The sequence below is a fragment of the Harpia harpyja genome, chromosome 1 (genome assembly GCF_026419915.1).
Source record: "Harpia harpyja isolate bHarHar1 chromosome 1, bHarHar1 primary haplotype, whole genome shotgun sequence".
Taxonomy (NCBI): Eukaryota; Metazoa; Chordata; class Aves; order Accipitriformes; family Accipitridae; genus Harpia; species Harpia harpyja.
The window spans coordinates 15,289,891-15,307,036 of record NC_068940.1 but is presented as its reverse complement, the minus strand read 5'-3'; the positions used below and the strand labels follow the sequence as shown (position 1 = coordinate 15,307,036).

At 40.2% G+C, this 17,146-nt stretch overlaps 1 protein-coding gene across 2 annotated transcripts; it reads left to right on the top strand.

Moving 5' to 3' along the window:
• The first annotated feature begins 170 nt into the window (after positions 1 to 170).
• Positions 171 to 11,634, top strand: LOC128138887 (ovalbumin-related protein X-like). 2 transcript variants are annotated; one of them, XM_052780568.1, is made up of 8 exons: positions 171 to 1,505; positions 2,810 to 2,994; positions 3,654 to 3,719; positions 5,053 to 5,181; positions 5,967 to 6,084; positions 6,840 to 6,982; positions 7,301 to 7,456; positions 9,074 to 11,634. In XM_052780568.1, exons 2-8 carry the CDS (start codon positions 2,827 to 2,829, stop codon positions 9,473 to 9,475), a joined length of 1,182 nt encoding a protein of 393 aa, XP_052636528.1. In that variant the 5' UTR covers positions 171 to 1,505; positions 2,810 to 2,826; the 3' UTR covers positions 9,476 to 11,634. The 2 variants fall into 2 exon arrangements, with proteins under 2 accessions (XP_052636528.1, XP_052636538.1); XM_052780578.1 differs by having other exon boundaries at positions 171 to 2,994; positions 3,654 to 3,704.
• The last annotated feature ends 5,512 nt before the right edge of the window (positions 11,635 to 17,146 follow it).

Genomic DNA, 17,146 nt, shown 5'->3' with positions numbered 1-17,146 from the left:
GAGAATGGCCTGTGCGTGTACCATGGGCCTTGTTGCCATGACCTGCGAAGAATGAAAATTAAAAGCTGACCCTCAATCATCATTTAAATCCTACTGGCTGGTCAAAATCCATTGCTGAATATCTGAATACTCTGGGGTCTGACTTACAGCCCAGCAAATATGTAATTTCTGACTGTTCCTCAAATCTCTTCCTCTGCCATGCCCACCCTCAGACCTCTAATTCATCTCAACACTGCTGCTCTAAATGTTTTCATCAAAATAAAGTTTTAGCAAAACATGCTTTCTCTGCAGAGCCCTTCTCCCCTCCTCCACATGTATGCTGTAGATCCTTTAGTTTTACCTCAGGTAAAAAACTTTGGTCTCACCTAGGTACAGAAATAGATGTGGCTGTGCTTTTAACAAGTGCAACCTATAAACCACACCAGTCCTTGGACTCCAGGAACATACTTCTGGATTTTGGCAGATCAAAACACCTCTCAGTACTATTTTGGTCTTGAAAAATAAACAGAAAGTTTTGGCTTTGTTCTTACATGAAAAAAATCCATTTCAAAACCCTCTGAATAGAATGACCATCCTGCAGCTGGCTCTGCTTGGAATTGCATTATTTTGGCAACATCAGATGGTCACTGTCCATGAGGAACTTCCCTCTGTTCCACTGCACAGACTCTGTAGTGAGTTGTTGCATATATATCAGACCTTCAGCAGTTAGCCCAGTATCCACTTTTCCCTTCACGCTTGGTGGGAGTACTGTGTTACAGTGCTTTCTGTACTTACAGTGCCTCATAGATGAGAAGAAGAGAAACAGCTTAGGTTTTCAGGGACTGATGCACTTTTTTGCACTCCCTGGTAATCCAAGACTCTTTCCTCAGCTATATCCATGGATGCTCACTAATGATGGACTGTGGTGGGAACTGTTTGCTCACTCCCAGATCACTGCACTGTGACTGGGGCTTATTTTCCTGTAATAATTTGGGCTCTATAGCTTCACTTGACTGTGAGAATCACCTGATCTGATGTTACAGCTAGGTTTATTAAAAATGTATTATGTGCTGCTGGATACATTTGTAACACTGTTTTTCCTCAGTTTTTTGCATTTGTTTTTCATTTGGCTCTAGTTACCTAATATGGCCCAATCACATTAATGTGTAAATTCAAAAGAACTGCATGAGACATAGTTTTAGACTTGAACTCCAATTGCTTTGGTACAGCCTTATAAGTTACAGCAAAAGCTTAAATAAGTAATTTTTTAAATTAGGTTTTACTTCAATAAATAAAGGTTGTTCTGCTGCAGATAAAGTACCAGTCTAAGATTGGTCTACTCAATGTTTCAAAGTGCAATGAATCAGAAGATCGTGACGAAAGGTTAGTGACTCAAAAGATGACTCCTTAAAGGCTAACAGTGGGAGTGTCTCCAATGGTACAATATATATCACCAAGAGCTCAGAGAATCTGTTTAGGTTCAGCTGGCAAGCTGGATTATTACGCGCCTCTTTGAAGTTTGTGGGGTAAGTATTTCTCCAAGTAAAATATAATTTCTAATTTGTATTCTTTAATACAAAAAAAAAGTGATATTTTGTTTAAGAACTTTAAGGTAAGTATAAGATAGATATGTAAAAAGACAGCATATACAGTGATTTTACCTTGCCTTATCAATATAGCTTATACTGTCTGACTGTCAAATACTTTCAGGTGTGCAAAATATGATTGTATGTACACCATAGCTTTGAGTAAAAATACCTCTTTTTTGTTGAAAATCTGGTGTCACATTAAAACAGTTCTTTTATAATTTTAATAGTTATTTTGGGAATAAAGGCATTTCTTTTTTCTCAGTCTCGGTCTCTGGAGAACACAGGTGAGGTACAGTATGACAATTCACAGAGTCTGTGGTTTAGCACCAGATGCCTCTCAGGTCACATAATCAACCACATCTGCTCCAAACTATGGACATGCTGCTATTCCTCCAAATTTAACTGTTTTAGAGACAAAAGAACAGTGTGCAACTTTCTTGGCCTCAGATTCAAAAGAGAGAATGACTGCAGGTTTCAATGACTATCCTTAACATATCACATTCATTTGCATCTACAGGAATTGCATCTGACTGAATGAATGCAGCTCTATGCTGTTTCAAGGTGTACTGCCAAACCCCATATTTGTGATATATATGCTTGTGCTTTTTCTCAACAAAAAAGCATCAGCAGAGATTAAATGTCCGAAATGGGACTACAGGAAAGAACCCCCCTAAATCTATAGTTCAGAATCTAAGCAACTGGCTGGGTTTACAGAGCAACTTACTCCTGTTATTCCTATAAACTACAACAAAGCAACCTCCAAATTTGTGACTGGTTGTACTAAGCAACAGTAAGAAATACACTAAGAGTATAGTGAGCTGACTACATTTGATTTAAAGATCCAGAGCATGGTCCAGAGCAACTGCAGAAGAAATTAAATATGAATCTTGCATTGTCTCAATCATCATTCAGAGTACTCTGGATGACCATAGGGAAACTCATCCATTCAGTGTTGTATTTACCATATTGAAGCATGGATGAAACTATCTGTTTCCTAAAAGGCAACTACAAAATACTATCTTGATGATAAGCTAGTATCTTGCTGGAAGAAAACAAACATGCATTCAGAGATAAATGGATCAGGAGTTACCATATTTCTAAGGATCACAGAATTTGTAAGCTTCACATCATTCATTGGTTCAGCATCACAAAACCAGCAATGAACTAGCAGTTTCTTGACTATTGACAGTAAAACAACTGCTACTATCACCACTATACAGTAATATTTCTGTTTGCTTCAGATAACACTGATTTCACAATGGGGTCCATCAGTGCAGCAAATGCAGAATTTTCTTTTGATGTATTCAAAGAACTGAAAGTCCACCATGCCAATGACAACATCTTCTATTCGCCCCTGAGCATCATTGCAGCCTTGGCCATGGTTTATCTGGGAGCAAGAGGTAACACTGAGTATCAGATGGAGAAGGTAAGTTACATAAATGGATACAAACTCCTTTTGATCCCGTTTAACACAGCAACAGATTATCCATTTACATCTTTGGAACTTTCTCCAGTTGAGGGGAGAAAGTCACATTCACATTTGGCACTGGATTCAAAGCTGCCTAGAAAAAGAATGGCATTCCAAACCATGAGGTTTGGATCTGGAGCTGAGTTTTCACTTACCATTGCTTTTCCCCATGAAGGACAAGAACAGCCTTTGGCTTCCATTAAGAAAGAGCAGTCTTGAAGGATGGTTGAGGCAGGTCTCTTGCTTCAGCTTATATTATCTCACACACCTGATTCTTTCCAGGTGGAAAGGACAACCTGTAATATACAAAAGATGAAACATTCAGAAAACAAGAGTCACAGTTACAGATACAATACAGTAAGGTTGTAGCTGGTTTATAGACTGAGTACCATCAACTGGAAAAGAGGAGATCTAAGCTGAGGATCATAGTTAGTCACAAATTTTCAGTGCAGCACATGCAGTAAAAAAACCTGATTTAAAGCTTACATGAAACTTCTCAGTTCATCTTTGTGCTAATCAGACCTGGTGAGTCCAAACCTACAATTTCAACACAAACATCAGTGACTCTCAGTGGACTTCACATACTTAATTTCTTCTATTGCTACTTTCAATTGCAGGTTCTTCACTTTGACAAAATTGCAGGACTTGGAGGAGCTATTCAGACCAAGGTACAGAAATCTAAGGTACATTTTTTTCTCTTTCACATTTTTTCTCCTGAGAATAGACTGTTCTGATTGTGCTTCAAGTAGATTCAACAGCTTCCCAAACCTTTGCTAATGCTCTTAATTTAAGAGATGTAAGTTACCCCCCCCCCCCCCCCCCCCAAAAAAACCCAAACAACCAAAACCAACCAACAAAAAACCAAACCAGAAAAAGAAGACAGGCTGCACATGTTGCACCAGAACAAGTGTCAGGACAGGATGGGATGCTTTGGGCACCAGGCTGCCTTCTTGTGTAGATGAGCACCTGCACACCTGCAAGTGCTACTGGGGCACAGCACTTGAAAGGGGCTCAGCACCTGGAGCCAGGGTACAGCAGTCAGACTTGCAGCTGAGACTTCAAAGTGGGGCAGGAAGATGCTTCGGCAGAAAAAAGCCCAGAAGCCTCAAAGACTGGAAAGTAACCACAGTCTTCCAAAAGCTACAGGGACATTTCCAGCCCCCAATTCCCACTGCTACCCCAAGACCACCATGAGGGGTTCCAGTACCTTGATATCACCTGTGTGCTTTCCTCCATGTTAATCTGCTGCCCCTGTAAAGATAACACAAGCCATGCTCCCTGGCCTGTCCCCATCCACTTGGGATCCACAAGCACAAAGTGGCACTTGCAAAGGATGAGAACACTTTTTTGGTTTGGGTTTTTTTTGTGTGTGTGTGTGTGGTTTTTTTTTTTAATAAAGAAAAATAAACATAATATCAGCTAGAGCATTTAGTGGCTGGTTAAGCATTTAGAAAGGAGCAGTTCAACACAATTCTCCTTCTCATAAAATGAAGTCCCACCCACTGTTTATCTTTGTGCATTTTTCTTACACAATATTAGCCTGTGTCATCTGGAACACTCTTCTGGGGGCTTGATCCATTTTTTCACTATATTATGAGACATTTCCTGACTCCCTTGTCATCTAGCACTCTTTTCCCATCTGCAGCTTTAGCAGAAAGCTGCCATGAAAATGCAAGCAGAAGCTGGGAACTAGAGGATCTCTATTTATGACAACTCTCCAATTGCAATCACTGACACCTGAATTTTTCTTTTTGTCACCTCACTCCTGAGCCATATGGTTTCAGATTAATCACTGAGGTTTTCTGCTTGTTATCACCTAGAATGAGTGTCATCATATGCTATGAAGTAATTGTACATCCTTAGTTGCTTATGTCGGAGCTTTTAGACTGTAGTACACATTCATTTGCAAATGTCCAAATGCATGTTTTCCCATGTTATTTGTACCTTATAAATAATTCTCTTCTTAGTAAAATAAGCTAACAGCTATACCTTTTTATCTTCTTATCAACAATTCAGTGTGGCAAGTCTATGAATATCCACATACTGTTTAAAGAACTTCTTTCTGATATCACTGCACCAAAAGCCAATTATTCACTCCGTATTGCCAACAGACTCTATGCTGAAAAGACACATCCAATCCTACCGGTGAGTTGTACATTAGAGTGATTTCTTGCTAAACCCTGTATAAACATGTAATCTAGGAGCACTGGCCAGAGTAGGTGATCTGTTAATCCAGTGGTGTCCGCTGGTGTGTAATTCCATGCCTTTTCCCTTTGCCACAGCCCTGACAATACCCTGAATGGAAAACAATTCCAGGAAAAAGATAGCCCTATTAAAAAATGAATGGAGTAATAAACAAAACTATTTGGCAATGTAATTCCCCTCTCCCTGCTTGCTCCCTCAAGGACTTTTCATTTTAATAGGTTGTTTGGTTTTTTTCAGGAAATAATTTGACCTCAGCACATTTCTTCACTTGGAAACCTCACCTCAAAAACAACATTTGAAAGTGTCAAAATCTTTCATTTGACATTTTCAAAACAAAAGGTACAAATATTCTAAATCAAAGAAACTTCCTGTCTTTAAAAATAAGGAAAAATGCTTTAAAGAAAAGGAATTGACATAATGATAATAAAACACTCTGAAATGAACCTGAAACAGTGTTTTTGGATCAGGCTTTCTTCAAGAAAATATTTAAACATTTCTAATATATAACTCTTAACTGGTCAAGTAATAAAAATGTCAGATCTGAAAATCTCATGGATCAGAATAATTTTTCTGGCCCAGTTTTAGCAGATTCTTCCAGGAAGAAAGCAATGAGAACAGCCTAACCATGGCATCACTATAAAAATCCTTTTGGCCATATTTTACTTCACCTTCATACTGTTTTTAAAAAATTACTAGTTTGGTGGCTACAATTGCTGTTGTTACAGATCTACTTAAAATGTGTGAAGAAACTGTACAGAGCAGGTCTGGAAATGGTCAACTTCAAAACAGCATCAGATCAAGCCAGACAGCTCATTAATTCCTGGGTGGAAAATCAGACAAATGGTAAGGTCAGACAAGATTTTGAAATGTACTTCCCTCTTGCAACTGTATTTGAACAACTTCTGGAAAGACTAAATATTAGAGGAGACATTTCCTCCTCCTGTCCCCATTAGTGGATATTTCCTGTGGAAAGGGATGACTCTATGGCACCTGTGTGGCAGTGACAATGTGTTTTAAACATATCTGGCAAAGGCAGAGGTGCCAGGATATGCACACTTTATATGCACACTTTTTTTGTCTGGAGAGCTTAACTCATGTAAGGTTAGTCCCAGCTTCTCTAGAATACTGGCATAATTTTATGAGGATGTGTTGGATGGGTAAGAAGTGGGCTTCCAGGGGAGAAAGTAATGCATGCACTAGGCTGATGGTGGGAAAGGAATGATTCAGGAGCTTGTGTACATTTATCGTGCTGAGGTGGGAGATAAAAACGGAGTGAAGTGTGAGAAAGAAACAGAGTGAGAAACAGAAGATATCACTGCTTCCCTCTCCGGTTCCTTCTTTTCTATATAAATCTTTTTCCAAGCACTGGTTAGAAATATTCCCAGGGATGTATACCACTCTAGAACCTACCTGTCTTCTTGCAGAAATGTCTGGCCAGGTGCCAGACATTCTGTATTAAATCATCCTCATGAACCTGAATTCCACAGGCAGACCTTTGAAGAGGAGGTCAAGTCAAGCAGCAGCATGTTGATTGACCTCTAAAATGCAAGACCACTGCTGTGAAACTTACCACTCTCTGTCCTGCTTCTTCCTTAAAGGACAGATCCAAGATTTCCTTGAACCAGGCTCTGTTGATCTTGATACCATGCTGGTCCTTGTTAATGCCATTTACTTCAAAGGGATATGGAAGACTGCATTTAAAGAAGACGACACTCAGGAATTTCCGTTCAGAATGACAAAGGTAGGAGGGTACAGAAACAGCTCCTGGCCAGGAAGCCAGGCTGTTGGCTTGCACAGCCAGCAGGCTGGGTGTTACACATGCAACATGCTGTGGTCATTGGCCGGGTGACTTAGCTGGGCCCCTCGCTGTCAGGTTTGCAAGAGTTGTGTCTGACCAGAGCACACTAGCAGACAAGAGAGGAAAACGGAGCCACAGCTATTCTTCAAAGGCAACATGCTTGAAGATCAAGTCCTGTCCCTTTCAAAGGGCTTGTACATTTGCCTGCCTAAAGAAAAAATTGTTCCCCAGTCACATTGGCTCACGTTTCTGTTTTTGCAGCAAGAAAGCAGACCTGTGCAAATGATGTGTCAGAACAGTACCTTCAAAGTGGCAACGGTGGCTGCAGAGAAAATGAAGATCCTGGAGCTTCCGTACACCAGCGGAGAGCTGAGCATGTTGGTGCTGTTGCCTGATGACGTCTCTGGCCTGGAGCAGGTATGGCCCTGGCAGGGGAAGCAGAAGAGTTATCTCTTCAGTGGGACTTGGCTGCCCTCAGACCTTTTGCTGTCCATTTACATCCCAGCTGCCCACACCATGGCTGTGCTGGGCAGACGGGAGCACAACAGCAGCCGAGGTGCTACCAGGTGCTCAGGCGGGGACTGGCCTCTTAGGAGACCCCTGGACTCCATCTAATAAAGCAAGGGTAAAGGAGTGTAGTGCTGCTGTAGCTGTGCAGAAGAGGATGTATGTGTGAGCAGATTTGTTTTTTTTCATTGAGAGGTAATTTCACCACCACCCCCCTCCCCATATAAACTGTTGAGGAAATGTTGCTAAAACTGATGAGAATTAGGCATTCTTTGCAGGAATCACTAATGATTTTTTTTAAACAAAATCCTCATTAAACATCATAAATGGGCTGCTTTCAAAAATTGCTCTGATTTTGTCATCATGGAATGAAAAACAAAGTCAGATAAAGCATATTCTTAATAAAATATTCTTGATTTTGAAATGGTAAAACAATCAAGCTAAACTAACTGATCAATAAGACTTCATCAGTTAAGACTTCAGAGAGTCTTAAATATAGAGATGGAAAGGCAATGCATGGAAGATATTTGGAAATTACACATCAAGCAAAGAAAACAGAAGAGGCTTGGGTCTAATGGGATGAACATCAACAGCAGAAAGGATCAGTGAACATACAAGGACAGAAAATGAGAACAGCATAGAAATTTAAAGAAAACATCGAAACTGCTTTAAGTCAGGTTGAGTCATTTTTTGCCAGACGCATGAAAACTAGTAAAAATCCCAGTTTTGTCCTTTAAAGAAATAGAAAAAAGTGGAAGCAATATGCAGTGAGGCAAGTATACAAATATAATCTACTGGCTGTGCAAAATTAAATGAACCTTTTGTCTTGGTCTTGGAAGAAAATGAAGATAAACAACTGAGTGAATGCAGGATGCCAACAGCAAAGAGGAAATAAAAATGGATAGATGCAAGGCAGAAAGAAAACTCGAAACCTTAATTTGCTTCTGTCAGGTGGACTGGCTTATCTTCATGCAGGATTTCTGAATGAAGTAGCAAAAAAATCATAATTGCAATGACAATCATTTAAAATAAAGTTATCAAACTGTTAATAAATTACCTATCCGTACACAGGAAAGAGAAAAAGTGATGCAGCCTGCAATATATAACCCATTGTTCTTATTTCAGCAATTTTGGGGGATTATGTTACAAGTAGAACTATTAAAGATGTAGAAGAGTTTGCATTTGTTAGGTACTATCGACTGTAGATAAATTTTCATGGCCTTTTTCTGCAATCTCTTTCACAAGCTGACTAATTTGCTAGGCTGTGAAACTGTTGGGTTGTGCCTCATGAGACACAAAACTAGTTGGACAGAAGGTGATGTGCCAGGTGGGTGAGGAACTGAATAACAAGACAGTGACACAGGCAGTACTGGACAGGCAAATAATAAACTACAAGAAGGGTGTTGATAGGATGCACATCAGGAACCATTCTGGTTTGGTTTTTTTATGATAGCCTTGATTAAAATGAATGGTAGGAAGAAGTTGTATTCACATCCCAGGCATTTCATTCCCTGCCTCTCTTTGCAGCTTGAGAGCAAAATCAGCTTTGAAAAACTTACGGAGTGGACCAGTCCTAATGTGATGGAAAAGAAGAGAGTGAAAGTGTACCTCCCGCGCATGAAGATTCAGCAAAAATATAACCTTACATCTGTCTTAATGGCCTTGGGTATGACTGACCTGTTCAGTCCTTTGGCCAATCTGTCTGGCATCTCTTCAGCAGAGAGCCTGAAGATATCTGAGGCCATCCATGAGGCAAACATGGAAGTCAGTGAAGAGGGCACCGAGATGGCTGGCTCAGCGAGTGTGGTGGGAGACATCGAAAGTTCCTCTGAGTTTGAAGAGTTTAGGGCTGATCACCCATTCCTTTTCTTGATCAAACACAATCCAACCAACAGCATCCTCTTCTTTGGTAAATATTGTTCCCCCTAAAGAAAGGAAATGCTGGAAATAATGCTTGCCTTCCCTTCAGAAACAGAACCCCTTTAATGTAGTATTGTAGTTTAATCTCATCTCTTCAATATTTTCTCCAAGTGGAAAGCCTAATCTAAGAAATGCCCATTTGGAAAGCTTCCATAGCATAGACATACCGGCAGGTGAGGAAACAGCAGCAAGCATGTTTACTCCTTTCCCTTCTCATACTGGTTTCAGGATTGTTTGAGCTGAGCAAAGACTGAGCCAACAGAGAATAGAGGCACCCACCAGCCAGGAAGGGGCTAAGTGATTTTCTCTTGAGGAACAAGTTGCAGGCATGACTCCAAGTTTTCGGAGTCCATTACACACAAAGCCATGGGCTGTGCTCATCCCATTCCCTGGTCGCATCCTGCTCACAAACCCATGTTGTTGTTCCTGAAACATGGGTTTTGAGATCTCCAGTCTGGAGGAGATGCTTGTGGGTAAGATTCTGCTATGCAGGTTATTGACTGGTGCCTATGTAAATTTTAATATTTTTTACTTAGCTGCTGGGAAATGGTGTATATGTCCACTATCATCAGAACTGGCCTCTCACCATGAGTTCCTCAGCTAATTCTGAATTTCTTGCAGAGGTTCTCCAAAGTCATGGAGAGTCTCCCTTCCACTTCAGAGAGCACAGAGAGATCTAACTTTATGTGAGTGCAGTTATGTCTTCCCACAGAGTGTAGATTCAAAGCCTGAAACATGGATATCCAGATGATCCAGACGATCCAGAACTCAGTGAGAACTGACAGGAAAAAGAGCTGTCTGAATTCTTGTTTACAACATTGGAAGACACTTCAAATTTGAGAACATATTGATTTTTTGTGAAAAATCCTCCACACGGTATTAAAGAATCTGATTTCTCAATGAGAGTTTTTTGAAATACACAGCTTTCAAAATAGTCCTTGTCTCTGTTGAGCTTGCTTAGCAAGTAAACTTCAGTTAGTCCTTGGAAAGCCCTCAGGTGAAGTTCAAAACTCGAGTACATTATTCTTCCATGAATGCAGCTGGGGTTCTTTGTTCCTGTGATAGTTCAAGGCTACATCTCTTGTTTTTAAGAAATACGTGAGAATCCTAGTATTCTCTGTCTTTTTCTTCCTATGTGTCCATTACCATCTGCAGATATGGATAAATTGGCTCAATACTATGTCCTGTTTTCATTCTAATCATACATTATTGATTTTGATGCATAAAATTGATTTTTTTTTGTTAACATAATAAAAGAAAATCACAAATGCTTGTCATGAGATTTATATTAATTTTCTGGACTACAAATCCTTAAAAATATTGTTACATTGGTAACCGTTGTGAGTAAAATGGGATTTAGTATAAAATTCTATTTTCAGAATGAATAAAGCATATAGATATGAAGTTTCCTAGGCATTTATGAAATGCATAAATGCACACATCTAGAGTTTGGTTCCTCTCTGTATTACAGATTACCAAGCAATAGCCCAACAGAGTACTAATTTATTCTTATGTATTTTTCAATACAATTCCAATGGGTATTAAAGATGCACTGACATTTAATCTGGTAAATATTTCAAGAAACAACTATTCCAGCAGCTCTGCCATTTTAGATGATGAAATCATCTGAAAATCATATAACTCAAAAGGCATAAAAAAGAATAAGTAGATTGACAACTATTAGGCAAAGTATTTCCCCACTGAGAGTCTTGAGAGGAGGAACTCTGTCGTTAATGTTGGCTATTTCCACATTAGCACATAGTGTGGTATAATAAAAGCAGATCTGTAGAGGAAAGAAGCTGGTGCTACAGGTTTGATATCCGCATTATTTGAACATCGTCAGGATATTTGTGATACAGACTCAGCTGTTTTTTGTGGTAAAACCAGCTATTTTACCATGTATACTTCAATGTTTGTTCTTTAGAAAGGAAAGCAGTGATATCAACAGTTCCAAGAGATGCAAAATTTCAACATCTCAGGGTTTATAATAAGCAGTTTATTTACCTTTTGCATTTCTTGTAGCCAGAAGCAGTTGATCCAGTCTGTTAAATTTAAAAGCCCATACACTTAAACAATCAGAAGACTTGAAAAGGGTTACATTTGCAAACTAGCCTTCCTATGATTATTAAACTGGAAAGTGCTTAAAGTACAAAGCTATGCCTCAGTGACCAACGTTGTTTCCTGAAAGACAACAAAGGTCAAAATGAAGGAATGGGAAAAAAGCAAAGGAGTCATGGAGCTTACAAGCAAGTACAAAGCTTCCCCTTTCTCAAAAGGGAAAACAGGAGGCAGCAAAAAATGCAAATTCAGCAATACTGGACCAAACCTATAACAAAGCACCAAAGCAACCAACAAAGCCCTGGCCACCACAGACCAGGTAGGAGGCATAGTATTTAAAGGGCAGTGGAAAAGTATTGCCCATGAAGGGGGTGGCAGACCTGCCTGGTGGGATGATGAATGCCTGCTGTCCTCTCATGACAGATGCTTTAATCACTTCATCATTTTTGTGGCTCTTCTCTGGTCCTGCTCCAGTACATCCACATCTCTTTTGTACTGGAAAGCCCAGAGCTGGACACAGCACTCCAGCCGTGGTCCCACCAGCCCTGAGCAGAGAAGGGTAACCTCCCTTTACCTGCTGGCAATGCTTTTCTAATGCAGCCCATGGTGCTGTTGACTTTCTTTGCCACAAGGACACACTGCTGACTCACAGTCAACTTGGGGTCCACCAGGACCCCAAGTTCTTTTCTGCAATGCCAGCATGATGGTATGGAGCTTTGTGCAGTGACATTTCTCCTTCTCTCCTTTTCTGCAGCAGCCTTTTCCTGCAGGGGAGGCAGGAAACATGCCAGGAATATTGTTAAGAATCTCAGTAGGCTACTAGTCGAAGGAGAGGAAGGCTTCATGGAAGGATGTCTGTGTTGAAAAAAACCCGAGTGTTAAGAGTATAATGCCATTTTTCCTGGGAGCATGTGCCAAGATAACTGGCATGCTGGGCAGCCTTCCAGTGAGCGGTGGGAGGTAAAGTGACAGGCACTGTGACTTGAGCAGTGCTAGTCACAGGCTGCCACGAACAGTATTCTCTGTGGGGAGGGACCCTGCTAACTGAGCTTCTGTATGGCACAGCCAGTAAACTAGTTGTGCCAATGCCAGTGGCCACTTGTCCTGCACTGTGTGTATGCCAGGTGTAAGGGCCTGGTTACCATGCTGCCTCCTTAGGACCCAGTGAGGTAAGATCATCCACAGCCTCACCCTGGCTGTTGGCTGATCCCAGGAACTTGAGGGATGAATAAGGGACTTGACATATGCTGTGGTGATTGATAAAGGGACTGCTGTGTGCACTGGTCCAGAGCCTGTATAGCAGCAGACCCTGGACACTGTGTGTGCTGCTAAGGAAATACAGTGAGTAAGTGTGAGAAACTTGTGACCAAGGCCATCAGAGCATCCTTCTGAAGATGCCTTCACTGGAGGAATCCACTCTGCCAACACTGAGGTACACACATCCCTGTCACAGTCTGTGAACGATCAAGGCAGTACTGCAGGCAACTCTTCAGAATGGCACAGTGCTGCTGCAGAAAGGTTCCAGGTGGGCTGTGAGCTCCTGTCTGAAGGAGCTTGACCAGACACCTCATTTTCTTTGTTCTGGAGAAAAAACACAGTCCTACAGAACAACTGAGAGAGAAACCATCATTGATAGCTACAGCACCAAGGTCTGCAGTGGCAACTAACTAAACAATCACTGGCAGTCACTCTGAACAAGACAAACATGAAACAATCAACATGCTCCTTTCTACTGGCAAAAGAGCAGCAGCATGGATGAGAACAAAATCTTGAGTTCTGCATGGGTTGTTGTGATTGGATGAGAGGATTTGGTCTGTGAGCTGACCTGGACTTCATATCCTTTTGGAAAGGCTCAAATGTCCAAGAGTCTGTTGGTTTAGGGACAGCTCCACAATGAAGTGCCTGGCAGAGCAAAGGACAGCAGAGCCTTAGCTGACCTCTTTCTTGGGACAAGCATTGTTGAAAAGGGACATGTGGCAAAACACATCCTTTTATGTTTGTGCTGCATTACACAGCTGTACTGGACAGGGCAATCCATTATCTTTTATACCAGGAATTGTTTCAACTACAGGAAGGTTTGCTTAATCTCACTAGACTCCATGACAGATCTAAAGTTGCTGAGTAGACTATGCAGTACCTCTTAAATTCTTACGATTCTGCACTGATGGCTGATCATGATCAAGATTTTAACTTACTTGTGGAATGATTTTGTTGCTTCTGCAACTTGCTTTACATTAATCATTCATTTGACCAATAAAAAATAGAAATGCTAACAAAAACAGTGACCTGGGTTGTGTCTTAACATGCTTCTGGAGGAGTGTACTGCCCCTTCTCTACTGCAGAACAAAAAATTCCTTTCATTAATGAATATACTCAACTCAGAAGTATTTGAAAACCATGCCATTGCTAAGAACATTAATGCTGCAGATTGGCTGTTATGAAACAACTGTACTGACTCATTGGAAATCTTTGTAACTACTAAGTTACAGTCTCTCTATGATGATCCAAATGTGATTCAGATAGATGATGCACAAATGCCAAGGTGGCTCACATATGGTGAGCTGGAGCGTACCGGTAGACAATTTGATTGTCAAGGAAAAAGATTCAAGGCATACTCAAAAGTTAGAAGTGATAGGGTAAAACATATTGGCTAATCCTTTGACTTCTGAGCTGTAAAGTATACAACAAAGGACCATGGCTGTGAGTGCTAAAGCCTGTTTGAACAGAAACCAAGCAGTCTTAGGCAGGAAGGGCAAAAGGGGCAGCAGCTGCAGGAACAACTTGCAGTTTAGGGAGCACTCCCAAGTGTGTGATTAAAAGTATTCACCATGTACAGACACATTCACCCATTTGACCTGTCTTTCCACCAGCATGGTGATACTATTTTCAGCTAAACGGGACTCACAACAGTTGTGACCAATTTACATATCGCTCCTGTGAGAGAATAGGTCGTTCTCTTTACAATAGATTGGCAATGATAGGCCACCAACGTGAGGCAAGGCCTAAAGATCTTTCCTCAAAAGCACTGTTGCTGCACAGCAATGGCTGTAGCAGACCAGCCTGGGCTACAAACCGTGCTATGTAAAGTACTAGTGGTACGTAAGTGTACCAGTCCAGACCGAGCTCTTCATGGTTATTATTGCACTAGCATCTTCAGCTGAATGGGACTAATAAGAACTGTATTAGGGAAAAAGGTATGGATGATTCAGAGGCTTTCCACTTGCATAGACATCTAAAAGGGTTAAAAAGGCCACCTCTCCTCTCCAGAAGCATAATTTGTTCTAGACAATTTCAGAGGCATTTTGCGTATTGACTTTGGATTTCTGTTTTAAAATCACATGGCACTTAGAAAGGTCAAAGCAGTTTCTTTTATTGTCTGTTCATTCTTTTATATCAAAGGAACTGCAACTGCTTTCTGTCTGCTATTGTATATTATGACTGTCCTGCAGACCATGAATGCTTCTTCAGCTGGTTTGTTCACCTGACGTGCCATGAAGTTACTTGTGGAAGATCTGTAAGAATGGTCTCTGTATGTGCAAAAGGCACATTTTGAACCTAGCATCTGGTGCTGTGACCTATGGAAAAGGAAAAGAACTCACCTTAAACTACACTTCAAAATTTTAGCAGCAAATTCAAATCCTTTTCTGGTAGCATCTGACTGGGATCTAAATATCCTGATGCCTGAATTTAAAAAGAAGCAGAAGCCTTGTCTTTTTTCTCTTCTCAACACTTCTTTCGCCAACACACCTTTCTTCAGCTCTGTAATTCTTCTCTATACAGATGCTCTGAATATTGCTTTTGAAATTAATTTGTATTCTCACAATACGCTCACTGAAAGTTTTGTTCCACTGATGTGCTGCGCAGACTGTGACTATGTTTGAATTCCCTGAGCTAGATGATTGCTCTAGGATGAAAAAACTGTGCACTGTGAAACACTGTATCTGTGGTCTTTTACAATGCAGGCTGTAAGTGGCACCAGGCAACTACATACAAGTTTTTGCAGAATCATCTATTTCAATATTATTAAATTTGGCAACTAACATTTGAGGGATGTGCTCTTTCTCAAGTTCCTTGGTAGCAGAAGTTTCTCCATTCCCCAGCAAGATCTATCGATTCTGGTGGGAAGAAAGACTAGTGATATTGGTAGTCCATCCAACAATGGGAGAGAGAAAAGTTGCAATGAGTATAGTGTGGGCATACCACAGCAAGCAGTACTGCATATGCTGATCTTACCAAATTTTTTGAGTTCACAGAATGGTGACTCTGAGAGGGATCTGGCCTGTCAGTACTCATTACAGAGGAATAATAAGGAAATTAATTCAAAATTCCTTAGAGACATTCTGCAAGACTGCATTTTTCACTTTTTTTGTTTTATTTTGATCAGCTGTGCCACACTATTTATTGCCATAACCAAATCATACTTACTATTCAAGTTCCAATGTATAACTTTTATCATTATTTTTGCTTCAGCTATTTCAATATGCTCCTTCCTTTTCTGCAAGGTTTCACATGCTATGATGAACAAATCTTCCATTCTGGAGATTTTAGGGCAAATTCCTTTCATTCAGGCGTTTATTTTTTTTTAAAGAGTGGACTTACTCCGAGTAAAAGTGCATGTCTGACATTGAGCTCCATTCATCACTTTACTTGGTAAACACAGAACAGGCAGTGTGGGGCGTGTCACAAAATTATACAAGATATATTTCAAGGAGTTCGGCAAATCTGCCCAAAGTACAGCTGAGAAGTTGTACTATTACCTTTGCAGGTGAAGCTGATAAGGTAAGCATTTCTTTTGATTATGATTTAAGTTCTAATCTGCAATTTTTTAAAATAATATCTGTTACAAAACTTACAAAAAGATTGATGTTTATGACCTTTAATATAAGTTGAAGAAACAAATGATTAAAGGATGCCTTCTGCAGAAACCTCATCTCACCTTCACATGTTCTGCATTATTTTACTGTTTCACATTCTGCCATGCATAAAGTCAAAGTATTTGTTTGTATGAACTAAAGCTTTGTTTACTAACATTGAAAAGCTGCTGATATGTTATGACAGCCTTTCTTCCTTCTTCCTCTATCCCTTTAATTTTTCATTTAGAATTAAAAGACAAAATTGAATTTGTTTAAATTCCAGAGGATGCAACTAAAGCTCAGTTGCAGGGTTTATGGAAGATATTCTCTGTATGAAATTAAGGAATAAAGCATGTTCAGGTGACCTCGGCATACTGCAGCTCTTTGTTATTTTTAATAGTTACATTTTCTAAGATTTAAAAAAAAAAGCATTTGCTTCATAAATATGTTTCTTCACCAAGACCACAAATGGTGCTTAAAGCCTAAAATATAATAGCTAGCAGACTTGGTAAATAATCAAAAAATCTACCTTATATCATCTATATAAGTGGTTCAATTTAGAGAGAGATTGAGCATCCATTCTAGCAGGGGAACAGCTAGATGCACTGCTGTTCAAATTAACCCACCTTAAGAGATGACTGTCACATGAATGCGTTGATTCCATAGGGACTGTGATACATACGGCAGAATATTCTGGATTTTGTTCTCTAGCAGCCACAGAGGGAAACAAATTAAAGTTTGCACTGCTTGAAGATCCCCAAGAGCTAGG

What these genes read in the sequence shown, in the direction of transcription:
- LOC128138887 (XM_052780568.1), top strand. Translation starts at nt 2,827, where the DNA reads ATGGGGTCCATCAGTGCAGCAAATGCAGAATTTTCTTTTGATGTATTC. An exon ending in CTGAGTATCAGATGGAGAAG is followed by an intron (nt 2,995 to 3,653) that starts GTAAGTTACATA and finishes TTTCAATTGCAG; the next exon opens with GTTCTTCACTTTGACAAAAT. An exon ending in ACGTCTCTGGCCTGGAGCAG is followed by an intron (nt 7,457 to 9,073) that starts GTATGGCCCTGG and finishes CTCTCTTTGCAG; the next exon opens with CTTGAGAGCAAAATCAGCTT.